We start from the raw sequence: 17,095 nt of genomic DNA on the forward strand, positions 1-17,095 counted from the left end.
GAACACCTACCTGCACCTACCTGAGTTGTGTTGCTGAGCATGTCCAATGCTTTAGGAACAAAGCGAGTACTCATCTTCTCATGGCTACTTCTAGCAGGATAACGCATCATGACAAAAGGCTCAAATCAATTAAAACAGGTTGATCTCTGTGTCCTTAAGTGGACTCCACAGTCACTAGGTCTCAATTATTCAGCGAGCAGCTTTGATATGGGGCTGAATGGTTGATTCATATCATAGATGTACAGCCAACAAATATGCAAAAAGGGATGATGATAATGCTACCAAGTTGTTAGGAAATGTTCCCAACACCTTGTTGAATCTATGTCACAAAGCATTGCAGCAGTTCTGAAGGCAAAAAGGCGGTTGGAACGCCTTTTTGCCTTCAGAACCACTGCAATTCTTTGGGGGTACGAGCACACTGTACCTTATAAAGTGGCATAGTGAGTGTATTTCACATCTCTGCACCGTTGAACAGAGAATATTTTCATAGCTCCTTTGTGCATGTTCTCATAATTCACAGCCGTTCTGTCTGCCAGAGCAACAGCCTAACGCTCTGTAACACATCAAAGAAATCAATGTGTGATTTATTTATTCCTAATGGATGTTGTGTGTGTGTGTGTGTGTGTGTGTGTTTCTCACACATTTGTACTTAGGAGGAGAGAGATGGAGAGACAGAAAGGCACTTCAGCGAGATTCACTGTGCTCAGTCTGATGACTATTGGATCATCAGTTTTCAGGAGCGACTTTGATGGTTTCATCAATGCACTGGACAAGATTGTACCCACATGTGGAATAAGCCAATCCATCACCGGTACAGAATAGATGCACACTGATGCTGCTTATCACACGTGGAAATAACTGCTTGAAATGGTTAGTTAACTGAGTTTGCTGTGAAAAAAAGCTTTGAAAGAAAATTTAATGTGCATTTTAAGACACTCATTATTTGAGTTTTTCAGATCTGATGCTGCTGCTTATCACACTAACTGGATCTGAGTTTGTGGTGTAAAACAAAAAGGGAATGAACGAGGATTGAAGAAGGTGGAGAGAAAGGAAAATAATGGCAGAGGTGAGATTTCAGCATTCAAATGACTAAAGTGACAATTGGTGGAGAGGTGAGAAAGAGTCACAGACAGACAGAGCGGAGGAGGAGAGGGATGGAACCATATCTCCCCTAACCATTCATCTTTTCACAGCGTGTCTTTTATCAGTCTCACTCAGAGTGACAGGAATAATTAACACGCCGTTTGTTTATGACGCTGGATGTTGTCAGTGCAAGTTGTTTCATCCATGATGTGCATTTTCCTTCAAACATCATTAAGACCAGAAATCTTGTGATGTGATATGCAATGATGAAGTGTTTCACAGGAGACACAATTATCATCCTGCCTAAAGATTCATAAAGATAACTGTTAAACAGAATCATTGTATCGCGATATTATTGGTATCGTGGACCATGTATTGTACCATATCGCAGGTTACCCTGTGATTCCCTACTTTATACTGAAAATAATGTAATTTAAGATCCATGTGATGTTTTAAAGGAACAGGTCGGAGACTGTAACTATTCTCATCAGCCATTTTATTAGGTACACACTGAGTAGCACTCAGTGACATATTCTGCTGGTGTAACCCATCTGCACGTCTGTTTCAACGTTTGGCATGTTGTACATTCACACCTTGGTTGTCATTCTGTGAGTGTCTTTCTTATTATTCTGAACCAGTCTGTCCTTTCCCCTTTGACCTCTGGCATCAAAAGAGCGTATTTGCTCAGAAAAATGCTGCTCATTGTTTTCTCTTTTTCAGACCGTTCTATGTTCTATGTAAATCCTAGATATGGTTGAGTGGAAATCACAGTAGATGCAGCAGTTTCTGGACCCCAAAACCAATGCCCCTTTCAAAGTCTCTTAAATAATATTTCTTTCTTACTATGATGCTCAGTTTGAACTTCCACAGGTCTCAACCTTGTACATGCCTAGCTGCTTTGCTGTCATGTGATTGGCTAATTAAATGTTTGTGTTCCAGAGCAATTGAACAGGTGTACCTAATAAAGTGGTACACCTGCTTTATACTGGCAAGGTGGTCGCAGTACAAACTGAGTGTGGACTGAGAAACTGGATGTACTGCGAGACCATGACTTATATTTTTAATAAGAATTATTCTCATTTTAACTTCGCACCTGCTTTTCGCTCTAATCTGAGCGGCTGAGCTGCCCTACCTTTTATCCTCTGCGTGTGACGTCAGAGGGCGCGGCCATTTTGTGAGCGGCATCAATTATCACAACGAGACAGGAAGAAGGAGGACCTGACCGTCAAAATAAAAACATTAAAAGTAGAAAAAGTGAGCATGCCTCCCCCGTGCACACCACTGTCCTCATGTCCTCCTTCACAACAGCCACGAACCTTCTCTTTCCCTCCTCCTACCCAGCAGCTCCATCTTCAACATCCTTTGTCTAATATAATCACTATCCCCACATGCACACAGTCTAAGGTCTCCCTAATTCCAAATCTAGGAGGGATTGGACCTTCTAACTGTAAATATGAAATATTCTGAATTCAAATAAATTCCAGAACTTTGTTATACTTAGTACACAAGATAGTCATTACATTAAAACATGAGCATTTAGTCTTACATTTTCCCATTTTATATAGCTATATATATATTTTTTTTTTTTACATAAATCTAAGATACACATTCTAGGCTGTTTTTTTTTTTTTACTCTTCTTACTTTTTAATTGTATTTTAATCCTTCTGTAAGCAATGTGTAATGCACTGTATGTTTCAACTTTGTATGAATTATTTTTGTTCTGTGCAGCACCTTGATTATTTACTTTAATTAGTCCTTCATTTCAATGTGAAAAACAAAGACAAGGACACATTTAAGTGGATTTTATTTCAGATTTTTCTTCCCATTTAACAAAAAATATGTTATAATCAATTTGGTATCCATATGAGATGTTTTTACAGACCAGTCTAAGGCCCCGCAAGTGATCACGAGGTTCCTCCATCACGATTTTATTTTGTCAAACATTAACAGGAAGTTTGGAGTGTTTCAACCTCGGCTGCTTGACGCTCGCTTGGCCGGAGGGCGGCGTCTTTTCACCGGGGACGATTCCGCTGAACGGAGCATCAGGACAGACAGACGCTTTCACCGAGAGTCCAAACAAATCCAAACAAACGAGCAAAACAAGAGAAAGCCCGAGCAGCGGAAACTCCACCAGGTAAGTTTAACTCGTTTATTTTTCTGTTTTTCAATCGCATGACACTGTTTAAAACAGAAGAGCATTTGAAGTTAGTTTGTTTTTAAAACAAAATTCTAAAGTTCATATTATTTATCATAAGAGTATATGTGCTGCCTTGTTTTACAGTCCTGTGATTGTCTGGTGTTTGCTGTCGCTTTGGTCTTTGCGTGTGTTTAAGTACAAATCAGTGTAAATGTTGATGTGCGCTGATACAGTGTTTGCGTCGTTCATATATTACACAGTTAAGGCAGTTGTTTGTTGAGATTGTTAAATTAGTGGATGGTTCAGCCTCAACAAAGTTGTGCCGAGGTAAAAAAAAAAAAAAGAAAAGAAGAAGCTTTATGCATAAGGAATCGTGTTCAGCACCGTGGACAGCTCCATAGTACTCACCACACACAAACCTTACAACCCATTCTTAACCCTCAAAAACCCTTAAAAGTTGTGAGGACTTACAATGAAATCCTCAAAGGATCCCCAGGAAGAAAAACATCCCCCATAATGTAACAGTAGACACACACACAGGTTTGCACAGCTATCCCTAACCGTAACCAGAACCACTTAATGCCTAACCCAGCCCTTAACCTAACCACAGTACAAAAGCAAAAACAGCCCTAAACTTAACCAGTTACTCAGAAATGAGGTTCTGCCTCATTAGGACCAGCTTTTGGTCTCCATGAGGACTATTGGTCCTAACAAGGTCAGTGTTTATATCACCCTCTTTTAAAGAATGTGTTAAACTGCCACCAGGAAGATGCCACAGAGCTGCTACAGCTACCAACACCATCTACAAGAAGTCTTTTGGGTGTGTGTGTGTGTGTGTGTGTGTCCGTGCCCAGGTGCTCTGTGACTGCAGATGTTGAGCTATGCTGTAGTTCAACAAGGCACCTTGAAGGAAAATCACAGTCCTATTTTGCTGTAAACAACTCATCAGAGGCTGAAAAGCCACCATGTGAACAAGCGTGCATAGAGAGAGAGAGAGAGAGAGAGTCCTCGCTGATTCTCTAGAGATGAGATGCTGTGAAGAACATGAACCTGGGAGCACAAATAATGACCACACTCCTCCTCCTCCTCCTCCACATCCATCAATCCTGCTCATAAAAAGATGAGATATTACCGCCAGCCTTCAGTTTTCTCTTGCTCCATTCAAACCACACAGTTAAAATTTTGGTGGTGATCTGGATACAAAAAGAAGTTTATTTAGGGGGTGTATTGACACTGTGAGGGAAGTGAGTGGCCTTGGGGAAGGTTTGCGCCTTCTAAATGTTGCTCTTGTTACATATTCAGTCTTCTATTATCTCCATTGTCCTCATTGAATTTCAGTTTGATCAGCTATAAAAAAAAATGCCGACTACAGAAAGACAGTCATATCCAACAACGCACAGTCTTCTTTTTCAGTGCCTTTCAGTTGCTCACTTACTGAAGTTTCAGCAAAAAAAAAAGGAGCAGAGCAGAGGGTTGACATTTGCAGTCCATAAATTGTCACCAATGGAATTTGTTTTTGGATTTGCACTCCTTAAACGTGTTAATGTTCCCACGAGAATTGGATTTGTCATCACTGGCTTGTAATAATTGTCACGCAGTTTGTCGTTTTTTGTCGGGGGAGATCAGAGTTGAGCGGTTTGTGCTTCTGAGCAGCCACAGGAGAATCCTCAAAGCCCAGACACTGCTGGTGATGGTGACCGTTAACATGAGGAGACTCAAAAAGGAAGTGAGTCTGTGGAGACTTGCTGGTGATGGTCAAAGAAAAAAAAGTAAGAAAGGAAAACTTCAAAGAAAGGAAACTATGATTGAAGCAAGCAGCCGGCTTAGTTTAGACTATCGCTTCAGTTTAGTACCAACAGTGACTAAAGCTGTAGTGCGTAACTTTTAAACAAACGTCGGTTCCATTTCAAACCGTTGTCGAATCAGTTTGCACAACACTACTCTCTCTGTATCTATATTTCTCTGAATGACGATGTGTCGCTGCACGTCATTACCGTGCTGCACACAGGAAGTAAGTCGTTTCATGTCAAGACAGACGGAGGCAGCAACAAAACATGAAATTAGTAAAAACGTGAGAAGTTTCAGAAGTGAATTCTATTGTTGTTGTCTGCGTGTCACTGTAGACACAAAAAACTGAGCCTGTTTTAAGAAGAAGGTCCCAGAATTGTTATTATTATTGTTTTTTATTTAACCTTTATCAGATAAATCCCACTGAGATTGAAATCTCTTTTTCTCCAAGGGTGACCTGGCCAAAGACGTCTGCAGCACGTCATAGTGAATAGTACAGATTTATGAGACAGGTTATAAACCGTCATTGTAGACAAAAACACTAGTTTAACAGTGTGCACAGTATGCTTGACATTTAAAGTGCAGGAGTTGAGGTCACAGTAATAGTTTAAGTTTCTCGTTGTCTGTCTAATAAGATAGAACGAAAGGCTCCAAGGGAAATCAGGTCAGGTCTTGGTTCAGGATTCCACAGTGTTTTTTTTTTTTTTTTATCATTGACATGTATGAGAGCACAGATGTGGGCGACACAGATGTGTTTTCTTAAACACACCAGTATGAGGGCAAAGCTGCATAATATGGAAATCAACCTTTTAAAGTTCCCTCGACAACCATTTGCGCTCTTGCTGTTAACATGTGCATGTTGTGTGTATTTTAATCATTATGCATATTATGGAGCAGAAGGTGCATTGTGCATCCATGTGTGTACACAACCCATAAATAAATCTTCATAAATAGGCATACCAATACACCCTCACCAGCTAGTTTATTAGGTACACATGCCACCGAATACAGGGGCAGGAGTGGTGTGTGATGTGGTGTTCTGCTGCTGCAGCCCAGGCACCTACATTACTTTTCCCCACATTCTGATGCTTGGTTTGAATTTCAGCCGCTCATCTTGACGATTTGCAGTCAAACGGGTGGACCTGATAAAGTGGCTGTGCATGCTCTTTGCTGTATGTGCCTCACCACCATGTACTGTATGTGTGAGTGTGTGTGTATAAATGAACAGCATGATGACAGGTGTCCATTTGAATGTGCTCACGTCGAGAGAGTGGAGGAGAGAAAAGAGGGAGGAAAGGAGGGGGTGGGGAGTGTGTGTGTATACTTGTATTTACCACCTCTTTAGTACCTTTTCTGGGATAAACACTGGTCTTGTGAGGACCAGTAGTCACCAAAACCTGGTCCTAATAAAGCAGAACCTAATTTCTGAGGACTTTGTTATGGTCTAAGGTTTGAATTGTGGTTAGTTATTATATATACTGTATGTATGTATACATTATAAATATTAAGTGGTTATGTTTACAGTTTGTGTGTGCATGTGTGGTTTTGTGTGTCTGAGCCAAAGTGTGCGAGTGGAAGAAAAGGGAATGCATGTATGAGAGAGGAAAAGTGAAGAGATGCAGAGGCAGAGTGGTCGATGTGTTATGTAAGTTTTGTGAGGCTTCTCTGTGTTTGCTTGTGTTTGTGTGTGTGTGTGTGTGTGTGTGTGTGTGTGTGTGTTCTGTAGGCCTACAGATTAATCCAGTGGGTTTTATCCTCCGTGAATGGGACAGTGGGGCTTTGCAGTGATTATCCTGCAGGCCACAGATGATTGCTTTGACTCGCCTGTACAGTATATGTCCCACACTACCTTGTTCCCCAGCCTGCATTCTCTCTACTCTGTCCACATGCCCAAGTCCACCCTCAATTTATTCTGACTGTGTTGATGTTCAGTGAATGTTTTTGTTGCTAAATGCATTATGTCATAAAGAATGTATGTTAATTATTCCCCTGATAGATAGATAGATAGATAGATAAATGGTTGTAAGAGCTGCTTTAAGCTGAGTCAAATGTGCACTTTCTTTCTTTGTGACCGAACGACCACTCCACCTCTGCACCTATCAATCTCCCGTCCTCCTGTTACTGTAGTTAATCTGCCTCTCTCAATCCTATTCTTATTTGGATTATATAATGAGGAAATGTGGGAAATACATCCCTGGTTAATTGTTACCCTGCAGCCTTCATTTTTATTTATTTAGGTCTTTAGGTCTTGTCACAGTGAAGATTTCAATATCAGAGTAGGACTCATGGTTTCAACCAGAAATGAACCTCTATGTTCTGAAAATGAAGGGGAAAGTTGGTGTTGTTGGGTAGTGTAACGGGTAACAGGTTTCACTGGTTCTTGGGCTTTTATTCTGTAGATTTCCTTAGTGATTTCCGGAGTGAGTTGCCACAGCAGATTCCTCCCTGTGTGTCCTTCCTGTCTCTCCATAGGGAATGTTTTAATTCACTGAGGCCATATGGTCACAGCGGGCGCTGCTGAGGGCAGAAAACTGGCTCTGTATGAAGTTATGTACCTTGTTTCATTTACATGCAGCTACTGTGGTCAGCTTGGGTTTAAAAAAGAAAAAAGAAAAAGCTCTATTATAAAGATGTTCTTTTTAAAATGTGACATTTTTCTAGTGCTTATTTTATAACCCATGAAATCGTAGATTAGGGTTTTCTGGTTGTTAATGATTGACATATACTATTTAGGGATTATTTACTTTAGTGATTCAACACTTCTATTTGCGCTACAGTCATTGTTAGTATTTGTTTTTTTTTCCTTTCATGATTTATCGTGTGAACATTGTGACTGGTTTCCATTTGTATTCTTGATTTGGCATCGATTCTACGCCACCTGTCCTTCCTAAAGTGTCCATCTCCATTTATGCAGCCCAGCACAAGCACCAGGAGTACATTTATGCCCCCAGTGGCTGGATATATCAGGTAGTTTGGTGTCGTTTAAGTGTCTTGCCCATGTGACTATGTAGCTATGACTGAACAATCTTTTTTTTACATTTAAGTTGCAATTAGCACATATCATAGGCTGCAGTTTAGGGTATGCATGAATGATTGATTGACTTCAACGTTTGTTTGTTTTGGGAAATTATTATCTTCTTATTGGACTTGTTGTGAGTCACACTCTAGTCCCTAATATTGTTTCAGTGCAGAACAAACATGACTAATGTTCATATCTTACATCCTGGATTTAATAATGAAAAGCAGCTTTGACATATAGCTTTGACACACTTTGCTATAAAGCAAAGTGCGTGTGTGTGTGCGTGTGTGTGTGTGTTTGGCTGTTGGTACATGCTTGGTATATTAGCAGTCAACTGTAAGGTGGTGGCTGAATAGTTCAGCCCTCAGGCTCCCATCATGCTCTGTGGCCTGGTCATGTCTTGGAGTATGTGATTGCTGCTTGTAGGTCATACACTGTGCATGTGTGTGTGTGTGTGTGGTTGTGTGTATGGTAATGAAAAAAGTGGATACAATCTTGATGAGCAACATGTAGCAGTGATGCTGTAAAGGTCAGGAAAAAAAGGCTCCAGCCTCATTCAGGCCTCATAAATGCATGTGGTGGAAAACACTACCTTCATTTACTGTGGAGCTTTGTTTTTTTGCTTAAACAACATGCTTAAATGATTTTCAACAGAAAATAAATACAGTCTTCCTTCAGGAAAGGACTCTGAATTTTCTTTTTTGAGGATGAGCACTCATGCAATCTTTTCATAGGTTTATTTTTAGTCGGGCTCGTTCCTAACTTACTAACCGTAAGTAACCATAGCTACTTCCCCAGACAATCAAGCCTCTCCACCCCAACATGGTGGCAATTTAGAGAAGTGGTCGTGTGTGCTTTCTATATGAGCAAAAGTCTCACTCTGCCTGGTAAGTGTTGGTGTCTGCACAAATGTATGCTTCATATGAAGTATAATTACTGAGGGTAGAGTCGAGCAGTGTAGGAGTGAGACACCCTGCAATTTTCAGCTCACGTAATAAGTAAACACATTTTCTCTCTTTTTATTGTGCAAAAAAAACTCCAGGATGGTGAACACTGTTAGTTAGTTACTTACTTAGTTTTTCAAATCAAATCAGATTCATTTGTATTTCCCTGTTGACAAAACAACAAAGAGCAGTATCACACAATGCAGCCGGTGTGGAAGAACTGCTGCAGGCAATAACAGAAATTGAAAATAAAGAGCTGGATATAAAACCCTGTTTGAAGACAACATGGCAGAGAAAACATGGAATGCACAGACTGGAAAAAAATGCTGATTTATCCCCATAATGCAGCTGAATTCACACGCTGCCGCTCTCCTTATTATTCATGAACCGCCGTGATATTTTCAGTGTGTCTGCGTGTCAGGTGTTAAACATCCGTACACATGTACGTACGTGTGCTGCATAGTGTTCACTCACAGTCTGCTACATATTCAGCGTAAATGGACGCCAGAGTCATTATGGTGTGCCTGTTTTTACAGTCAAAGACACTTTAACAAACATATTAATTCATCTAATCTGCTGTACTCATTCTCAAGAGTAATTAGAAGGTGAAATATCACCAGATGTAATGCCAGGAGGTTAAGTTTGGTGCAAATACAGGAGGGAAATGGGGAATTAGATGTTTCCTGCTGAAACCCTGCACTCCCCGGGGTTCACCTTTGTGTCTGTTTCCCTTCCACACAATTAGTTTAACAAATGGATAATCACAGAAGGAGCAGCACCATTTGTCAGATACAGTGTGCCCACCACCTCTCTTACTCATCCACACTAACAGAAATAAGCATGAGAGAGAGAGAGAGAAATGTATTAGCTATTTAAAAATTAAAAGCAGATTTAGGTTAAACCTATACGAGAAAAACACAAGCTATGATCTGGTTTCCCTTGAATGCTAAATGTCCTGATGTCCTATTTTCGTCCACAAACACTTTATCATCTGCTTATCTCAGCTCGAAGGTAAACGGTGCTCGAGTGACAGCAGTGGAGGCAGTTAATGCCTGACAGACTGGAGGAGGTTAAACCAGTGGTGCATCTTGTTCTTGCGTGTAGGCTGCACTGTGTCTACCTGCTGCTTTGCATTTCACAAAAGAGGTAACTCGAAACACCTCCCTAGAAATACTTACTGTGGTTAAACTCCTGTCTTGCCCACATCAAAATGACCATATTACTGTAAAATCTTCTTCTGTACATAATGAGATGAGAGGATGGAGTTGTTTTTACAAGATTTATATTGTTTAGATTTTTTTTTCTGGCCAATTGAAATGGTTTCATGAATGTTTTACATTCATATAAACATGTTATTCACTTCATTCGTGTGGATCAGGAACTATATAACATGGCACACCTTGTTCTGTAATACTGTGGATTAGAAAGGCGGAGTGATACTCTGAAAGGTAACGAGGTGATGCGGCACTGTTGGATTTGATGACGTAATCTTGTAGTAACGACAAAAAAAAAACTCTACCTGTGTTTTTACAGCACTCACAGCCCACTTTGTGTAATTTAGTGAGAACCATGTAATGGGTGATCTTAGAAAAAGACAGAATCACTAGCTTTAAAATAATAATAATGATATTATCACTTCTTTTTTTTTTAGCAAATGGTTGTAGTGAATTTCCACAGTTGCTACTGTGTTTGAACCGTGTTCATCGGCAGTATTTGTGGTCTGCATGTGTCTTTTTATTATCGCATTGTTGTTATGCATTACAACTGAGAACACATACTGTAATATAGTACTTCTCAAATAGTGGGGCGGGGCCCCCTGGGGGGGTGCGGTGAGGTGTCGGGGGGGACGTGAGAGGCAGGGTAGGGCAACTCATACAGTGGTTTATACAGATAAATAAATAAAAATGATCAGGTTCTCAATAGTATTTCAATTCGGGGGGCGGGGGCGTGAAAACATTTCTGTCCTCTGGGGGGGGGGCATGACAGAAAATAATAGAGAACCACGGCTGTAATAGAACCCTGCCTGAATGTGAGTGTAATATCTGTATTGATTCATATCATATCATCCATATCAGTTTAATAGCTCAAATTTTGCTGCTTAATGGGGTTAACACAGCAGGTGTTTAGATTAACAACACTGTATACAAATAATGCTACATCGGGACTATTCAATTACAAACAGCCAGACCTTTTCTGCAGCCAGTAAGCAGCAGGTGATGACAAACAAGTGCTTTTAAAAAATAATAAAAGGTACTTTAAGGTCATACCTGTCCTTAAAGTACGTAAAAAAAAGTGCACAGTATTAGCTGTAACTATTTCACATTAAAAATGAAAGTGTTTGTCATCTCAGGTGCAACTCAAAGTACATCAAATCAAAAAAAGGTGCACGATATTAGCATTTGTTTCTCTTTGAAATGAGATAAACATATATAGTCATATTACGACCCTCAAACACCTCAAAGTGCCTTTGAGAACAGAATACAAAAGAAGTAACACGGCTATCAAACCTGTCAGACTACTGTAGGAATTGATGTAGGAATCTACAATCTCTGGTGGAACCGCAGTAGTTGGTTATGGGCTGCATGTGGCCCACGGACCGCCATTTGAATAGACTGGTGCTACATAATTTCTGTGCATGAGGACTAAAATGAATGAGACAGAATAATAGCCTCACCACCAAAAATAAAATCAGGTTTTATTAGGTATAGGTATTAGGTATAGTCAACTATGCTCTGTCCTGAATTGGAATTGAACAATGCGACCGGTGATGTGAACATAGCTTAGTGTATTGTAGTGTTCAACATGGATTTTTTCCACTTGTATGCTTTGAAAATATTCCCTTTGTTGCCTGAAATTGTTTGCCGTCAGATTCTTCCTTGATTGGGGCTGTGTAGCTCTGTGTTAATCGTGTCAGCCTTTAATAACGGCACTAATCCAGTCGTCTACCGGAGCAATGTGCAAAAAATCTATACAGGTCCATTCTATACCGTAGACAATCCAGTGTATTTAAAAGTGGCAGCAGAGGAAACAAAAAGAAAAGATGTGCTGAAAGTGTCAGACGAGGCAAACAGAGGCAGACGTTTAGAGGAACAAATTCAGACTTTTTAACCAGCAAAATACCAGTCTAGCAGGTGGATTTCTCACTGGGATTAAGTCCAATTATAAAACACAACATCCATTCCTTTGTCACAGTTACTGGCTCTGCTGAGTCATGTTCTGGCTCTTTCCCCCTCTCATCCTATTTCCACATTTCCCTTCACCAGCTTTTTAGCATTAATGCTATTAATATTTTTGATCAATAATTCATCGGTGCCCTTTTAACATCTCCGTCTGTTTGAACTGCACTAATATTTTAATGTGCTGCACGTTGTCCTGTTTGATGCAAAGCACTTAATGTTGTGGTCTTTTCTCTGCGCTGCACTTTAAAGACATCACCTCCCGAAACAATCACCGGGGTTTCGCTCTTAAATCCTCTCACGTTCCATGTGATGGAGGATTTAATCTGACACCAGTTTAACACTCATAATCCCTGCTGTTGTGGCTTTCATGTATAGGTTAATTGTATGGTGATTTTCACGGAACATTTCATTATGTGTACCTAATAGTGTCTGGTGTGGTCTGCTGTAGCAGATGTGCTTCACGGTTTGACGTATTATGATGTATATCATATACAGTATATACGAATACATATACTGTATATGTATTCGTTGTAATGAGCGATTACGGAGTATTTCAGCGGTTTCTGAAGTTGGTTGATGAGATATTTACATCAGGGACAAAGTGAACTGGTGTAGCTGTGAATGAATGGTCTCTCGGTCTTGGTCCTACTCGAGGGCTTGGGAAGTGGACAAAGTAAAACAGCAGGAAATTCAGTTAAAGGTGAGAGTGTGAGAGAGTGAGAGAGAGGAGAGAGAGAGAGGACACTGGAGAATAAATCCTCTTTCCCCTCTGACTTTAATCTCTACAGACTGAGCCTGGCAGTTCAGCCATCAGTCAAGATGAGCGACAGGCCACGGGGCCACAGGTGGGGGATGGTGATGGCCAGACCTCGTATTAAATCAGCTCCACTAGTGTGTGTGTGTGTGTGTGTGTAAGTGTGTGTCGAGAAAGAGGAAGTGACTTTATAGAGGAAGGTTGGACAGTTTCGACGTAAACATTAAAAAAAAAGTGACTGGAAAAGACAAAAACAAAACAAAGAAACATTCATTTGCTGCCATGTCTATGCTGTTGTCACTTTGCTGCACATATTGTCCTAAGTGTAGACTAGTACAGGGTGTCTCAATCTCGATTTTAGTCTGACTAATGTGTTTACATGACATTAAAGGCGACATAGAATGCTTGTATCACACATATATGTTAGTTATGGAGGTCTACTTACATATATTAACTTGTTTTCATGATTAAAAACCTCCTAATCGCTGCAAACGAGCCGATCAAAATATCTCCTCACTGACGCTCTCGTCAGCCGCGCTGTTTCAGACCAAACAGTTGCTGTGATTGGCCAGCCAACGAGAGCTTTCCTACTGTCCTGTGATTGGCCAGGTACCTGGAAGTGACGTAATAGATAGGCCAGCTCTTAGATACACAGCTCCCCCTCTGGCACCGTGGATGCTCTGCATCTCAGCAGCTACAACGAGACTAGTTCTTCTTCTTCTTCTGCGGTTGAATGTACGCAACCGGATGTGCCCGGACTAGTGCCCGCACCGGGAGGCGCTACGGTGGTGAGGATTTCTGATGACGACATCAAATTAAGGAAGTGTCGATCCGCTTCGCAGAGCCCAGGAAAACAATACAACACTATTTTCTCAGCAGTGGCTGAACTATTTGTTCTGAAACTTTAGGGTTTCATAAACGAGGTAATGACGCAGATACACACACAAACGCAGCGTTAATTGGAGCTTCCGGTCTATGTCACCTTTAAGAGAACCGAATTTTTGTCATAGTCTGACTAAAATTGGACTTTTAACATGCATGTAAACACACTGTGAGTGTCAGCTGCAGCAGCAACAGTTGGTGATGCAAGTCTAGATGAGGGAGAACAAATTGTTCTAAACTTTGTTCTAACGAAAATGTTCAAACTTGATTTTTTTTTTTTTAGAGTGACAGTCCACAATGCATCGGTTGTATTCAATTACTTTTGCACGTGTTTAGATGTTTAAGTTGATGTTTAATATAAGTGCATGAAGGGTACAGGCGTTTTATGGGGCAGTCGTCACTGCAAATTCAGTACGGTTGCCACTGACAACACAACCACATCCTCACTGATAACAAGTGGGCATGAAGGCAGCGTCGCCAGAGTCATGATCAGTCTTGGTTCACTGCCATTCTGGAAACAAAACAGTCGTGCAGACAGTGTGTGCACATGGACAAAGCAAAGTGTCTTTTCCTCAAATCATTTATTTGTTCAGTTTGTTCTCTTTTGTAACATTAGTGTTGTCTGTATATTCACTTCTTATGTTGCTGATTTATGACCTGGAGCTCGAGGCTATGTTGTCCCAAGTTGTCCCAAGTATAAAAAGTAAAATCATGGACATAATGCAGACCCTAGCCCCTTGCCTTAACCATCACAACTAAAAGCCTAAACCTAAACCTAATTCTAACCCTAAAACCAGGGTTAGAATTAACCTTAATCCTCAAAGCTGTTGAAGTTGTATCCTCACAAAGATAGGTTTGCTTGACAGTTGGTCCATACAGCCTACTATACACACACACACACACATACACATACACATATACACAATTAGAGAAGCTCTTTAAAATGGCTGTTTTTCCCCTCCTCCTCCTCCTCCTCCTTTTTCCGGGCACATGTTCAATTATTAACTGGCCTGACAACTCCACTGGGAGACAGACAAACATACAGGCAAGCAGCCTAACAGACAGACAGACAGATAGGCAGGCAGGATAACAGACAGACAGATAGGCAGGCAGGCAGGCAGGCAGGCAGGCAGACAGATAGGCAGAGGGCGGAGCAGTACAAGGAGATACTTTATCAAACATCCAGCTGTGGCTCTTGCTGACCTTGTGGACGTGATTGATGGATGGATGGCCCGGGCTGTAAACTGACTAACAAGATCTGGTACAATCCACCAGTCACCTACCAAGAAGTTATATACCATAACCAACTCCTGCATTCATCCTTCAACAGTCTCTTTCTGCTGTCACAGCCCTTGATTGAGTCGTGAAGTCAATAGTCCCTTGGTCTGCTGTCCCGTTGCTACGCTGAACATAAAGTAGATTACATAAAGCATGAATGATCCCCAAGCTGAAAGCTGCTGCGTGGTTACGTTTATATCAGCGACAAGACACGTACAAAAAAAGAAAAAGAAAATCCTCCGTATGATTTGTGCAATTGACAGAACAGAGCACTAGACGCACAAGTGAGATCTAATTGGGCCAAATCAGATTATGAGCCTCATTAGTGGCTTTATTGTTCAGCGTGAGGCAGCAGCGGCAAAGCAGACGAGTGAGCGAGTGAAGGAATTAAAGAAACAAAGAGACGGAGCTGGTTTTGTCGCCTCACCTTCACCCCGACCACCAGCAGCATGGAGAGCTGTCAGCTGCAGAGTAACAGCCACATACATTTTTCATGGGCCATATTTCCTGCTCCGCTGTGTGAAGCTTCATGAAAAACTGTCTGGCAGAGAGCCAGAGGAGCAAAAATAGATCCCTGTCTCTGTCCTGATACTGTTCCTTCTCACTGTTGGAGCGACGGTGTGCGCTCCTCTCGATTTACCGTTGATCCCTGAAACTCTATCTTTAGCTCCGTCGATATATATTCGCTACCTGTTTCATGGGTTGATGGTATTTCATTGGGCTCTTCACACTGACTAAGCAGAAATAACAACACCCCTGACACTGGACCTGAGCACTGCACGGAGTGTTGACTTTGGGATTCATAGAAGGAGTCAAGTCTGATCTTCAAACTGATTTTTCTTTATTTCTCTATTGTCGTTGCTGCTGAAGCACGGCAAATTGAGGGTGATTGTGATCCTCCCGACCAACTTCTCCAAACTCTGGATGACGCCCCAGATGGGGGAGAGACGATATCTTGATACTACGGGATAAATAATAGATTATATTATATTTGTCTGAAAATTAAATGCAACTCAACACATTTTAGTGACCTCTAGGGCTGAACACAATTAGTGCATGGCATACACTGCAATCAGTTGAATTGCTCTATGTTCTATGCCAGTTTTAAAAATGTAATACATGAGCGTTCTAAACAATTCATGTCATTAAGTTTTCATCCTTGCTTCAGAGTATAGTGGTTCATATTTTATGGTATCTCACAATGCCCCAGCTTTGATTCTATAGCAAACAAAAACTATGTTCTAAAGCTTGACTTTTTCAAATGATCAGAGTAGAGCTGCATTTGTATTATCTGGGTTTTACGGCAGTTGGCATCCATACAAAGTGCTGTCCTCTTCAGGAATGAATAATTCATTATAACTCTTTCTCTTTTCTTCCCATCTCAAATGTGTGAATAAATTGATCTAAGTTAAGCTGGTGTAAGTTGAACACTTATGCTAAACTCTTTCACATGATATCTTTTATTTTTGAAGTGTTGTTGGTGCACTAACCTGCTTCTTCCTCCCCTTGTCTCACCCCTTTTCCTTTAGTCTTTCCTGTTTCTGAGGTCAGAGTTCAGCAGTCGTCATGGCAGACGAATCAGACATGCGTAATGAGCTGTCCGACATGCAGACACGTGCAGACCAGATAGCCGATGAGGTACAGTGAAACACACAGACACACCTGTATACCTGGACACACACACACAGGTTTCTGCAGCTATTCTTCTTAGGACACTCCATTGACTTCCATTTATTTGGACACCCTAAACAAAGGTTATTCTATTCATTCATTCCTTCATTCATTCATTCATTCATTCAACTATTCAAAAATAATATTGTGTTCTATAGAAATGGCAGTAGAATATTCAGAACTAACAAGTTTGGGAAACACAGATATAAAGCTAGAGTGATTTCCAAAGTGTGGGCCTACTGTTGCAAGAGAAGTCAATAAAAATGATATTATATTATTAATATTATTATATTTCCGTCTTCTACCTCTACATGAGGGTCGCTGGTGCCACTCCCAGCTGACATAGAGCGAAGGACGGG

General features: G+C 40.9%; 1 protein-coding gene across 2 annotated transcripts in view; it reads left to right on the plus strand.

The window, feature by feature from the left end:
• The first annotated feature begins 718 nt into the window (after positions 1 to 718).
• Positions 719 to 17,095, plus strand: part of LOC131459956 (synaptosomal-associated protein 25-A-like) — a 33,153-nt gene continuing 16,776 nt past the window's right edge. Inside the window, exons 1-4 of one of the 2 annotated variants that reach the window (XM_058630145.1) lie at positions 719 to 870; positions 957 to 1,066; positions 3,035 to 3,218; positions 16,595 to 16,703. In XM_058630145.1, coding sequence (XP_058486128.1) covers positions 16,632 to 16,703 — 72 coding nt within the window. In that variant the 5' untranslated portion in view covers positions 719 to 870; positions 957 to 1,066; positions 3,035 to 3,218; positions 16,595 to 16,631. Of the gene's footprint in view, positions 871 to 956; positions 1,067 to 3,034; positions 3,219 to 16,594; positions 16,704 to 17,095 lie in introns of those variants that run through there. The other variant, XM_058630143.1, reaches the window with a different exon arrangement.

The sequence above is a fragment of the Solea solea genome, chromosome 5, assembly GCF_958295425.1.
Source record: "Solea solea chromosome 5, fSolSol10.1, whole genome shotgun sequence".
Classification (NCBI taxonomy): Eukaryota; Metazoa; Chordata; class Actinopteri; order Pleuronectiformes; family Soleidae; genus Solea; species Solea solea.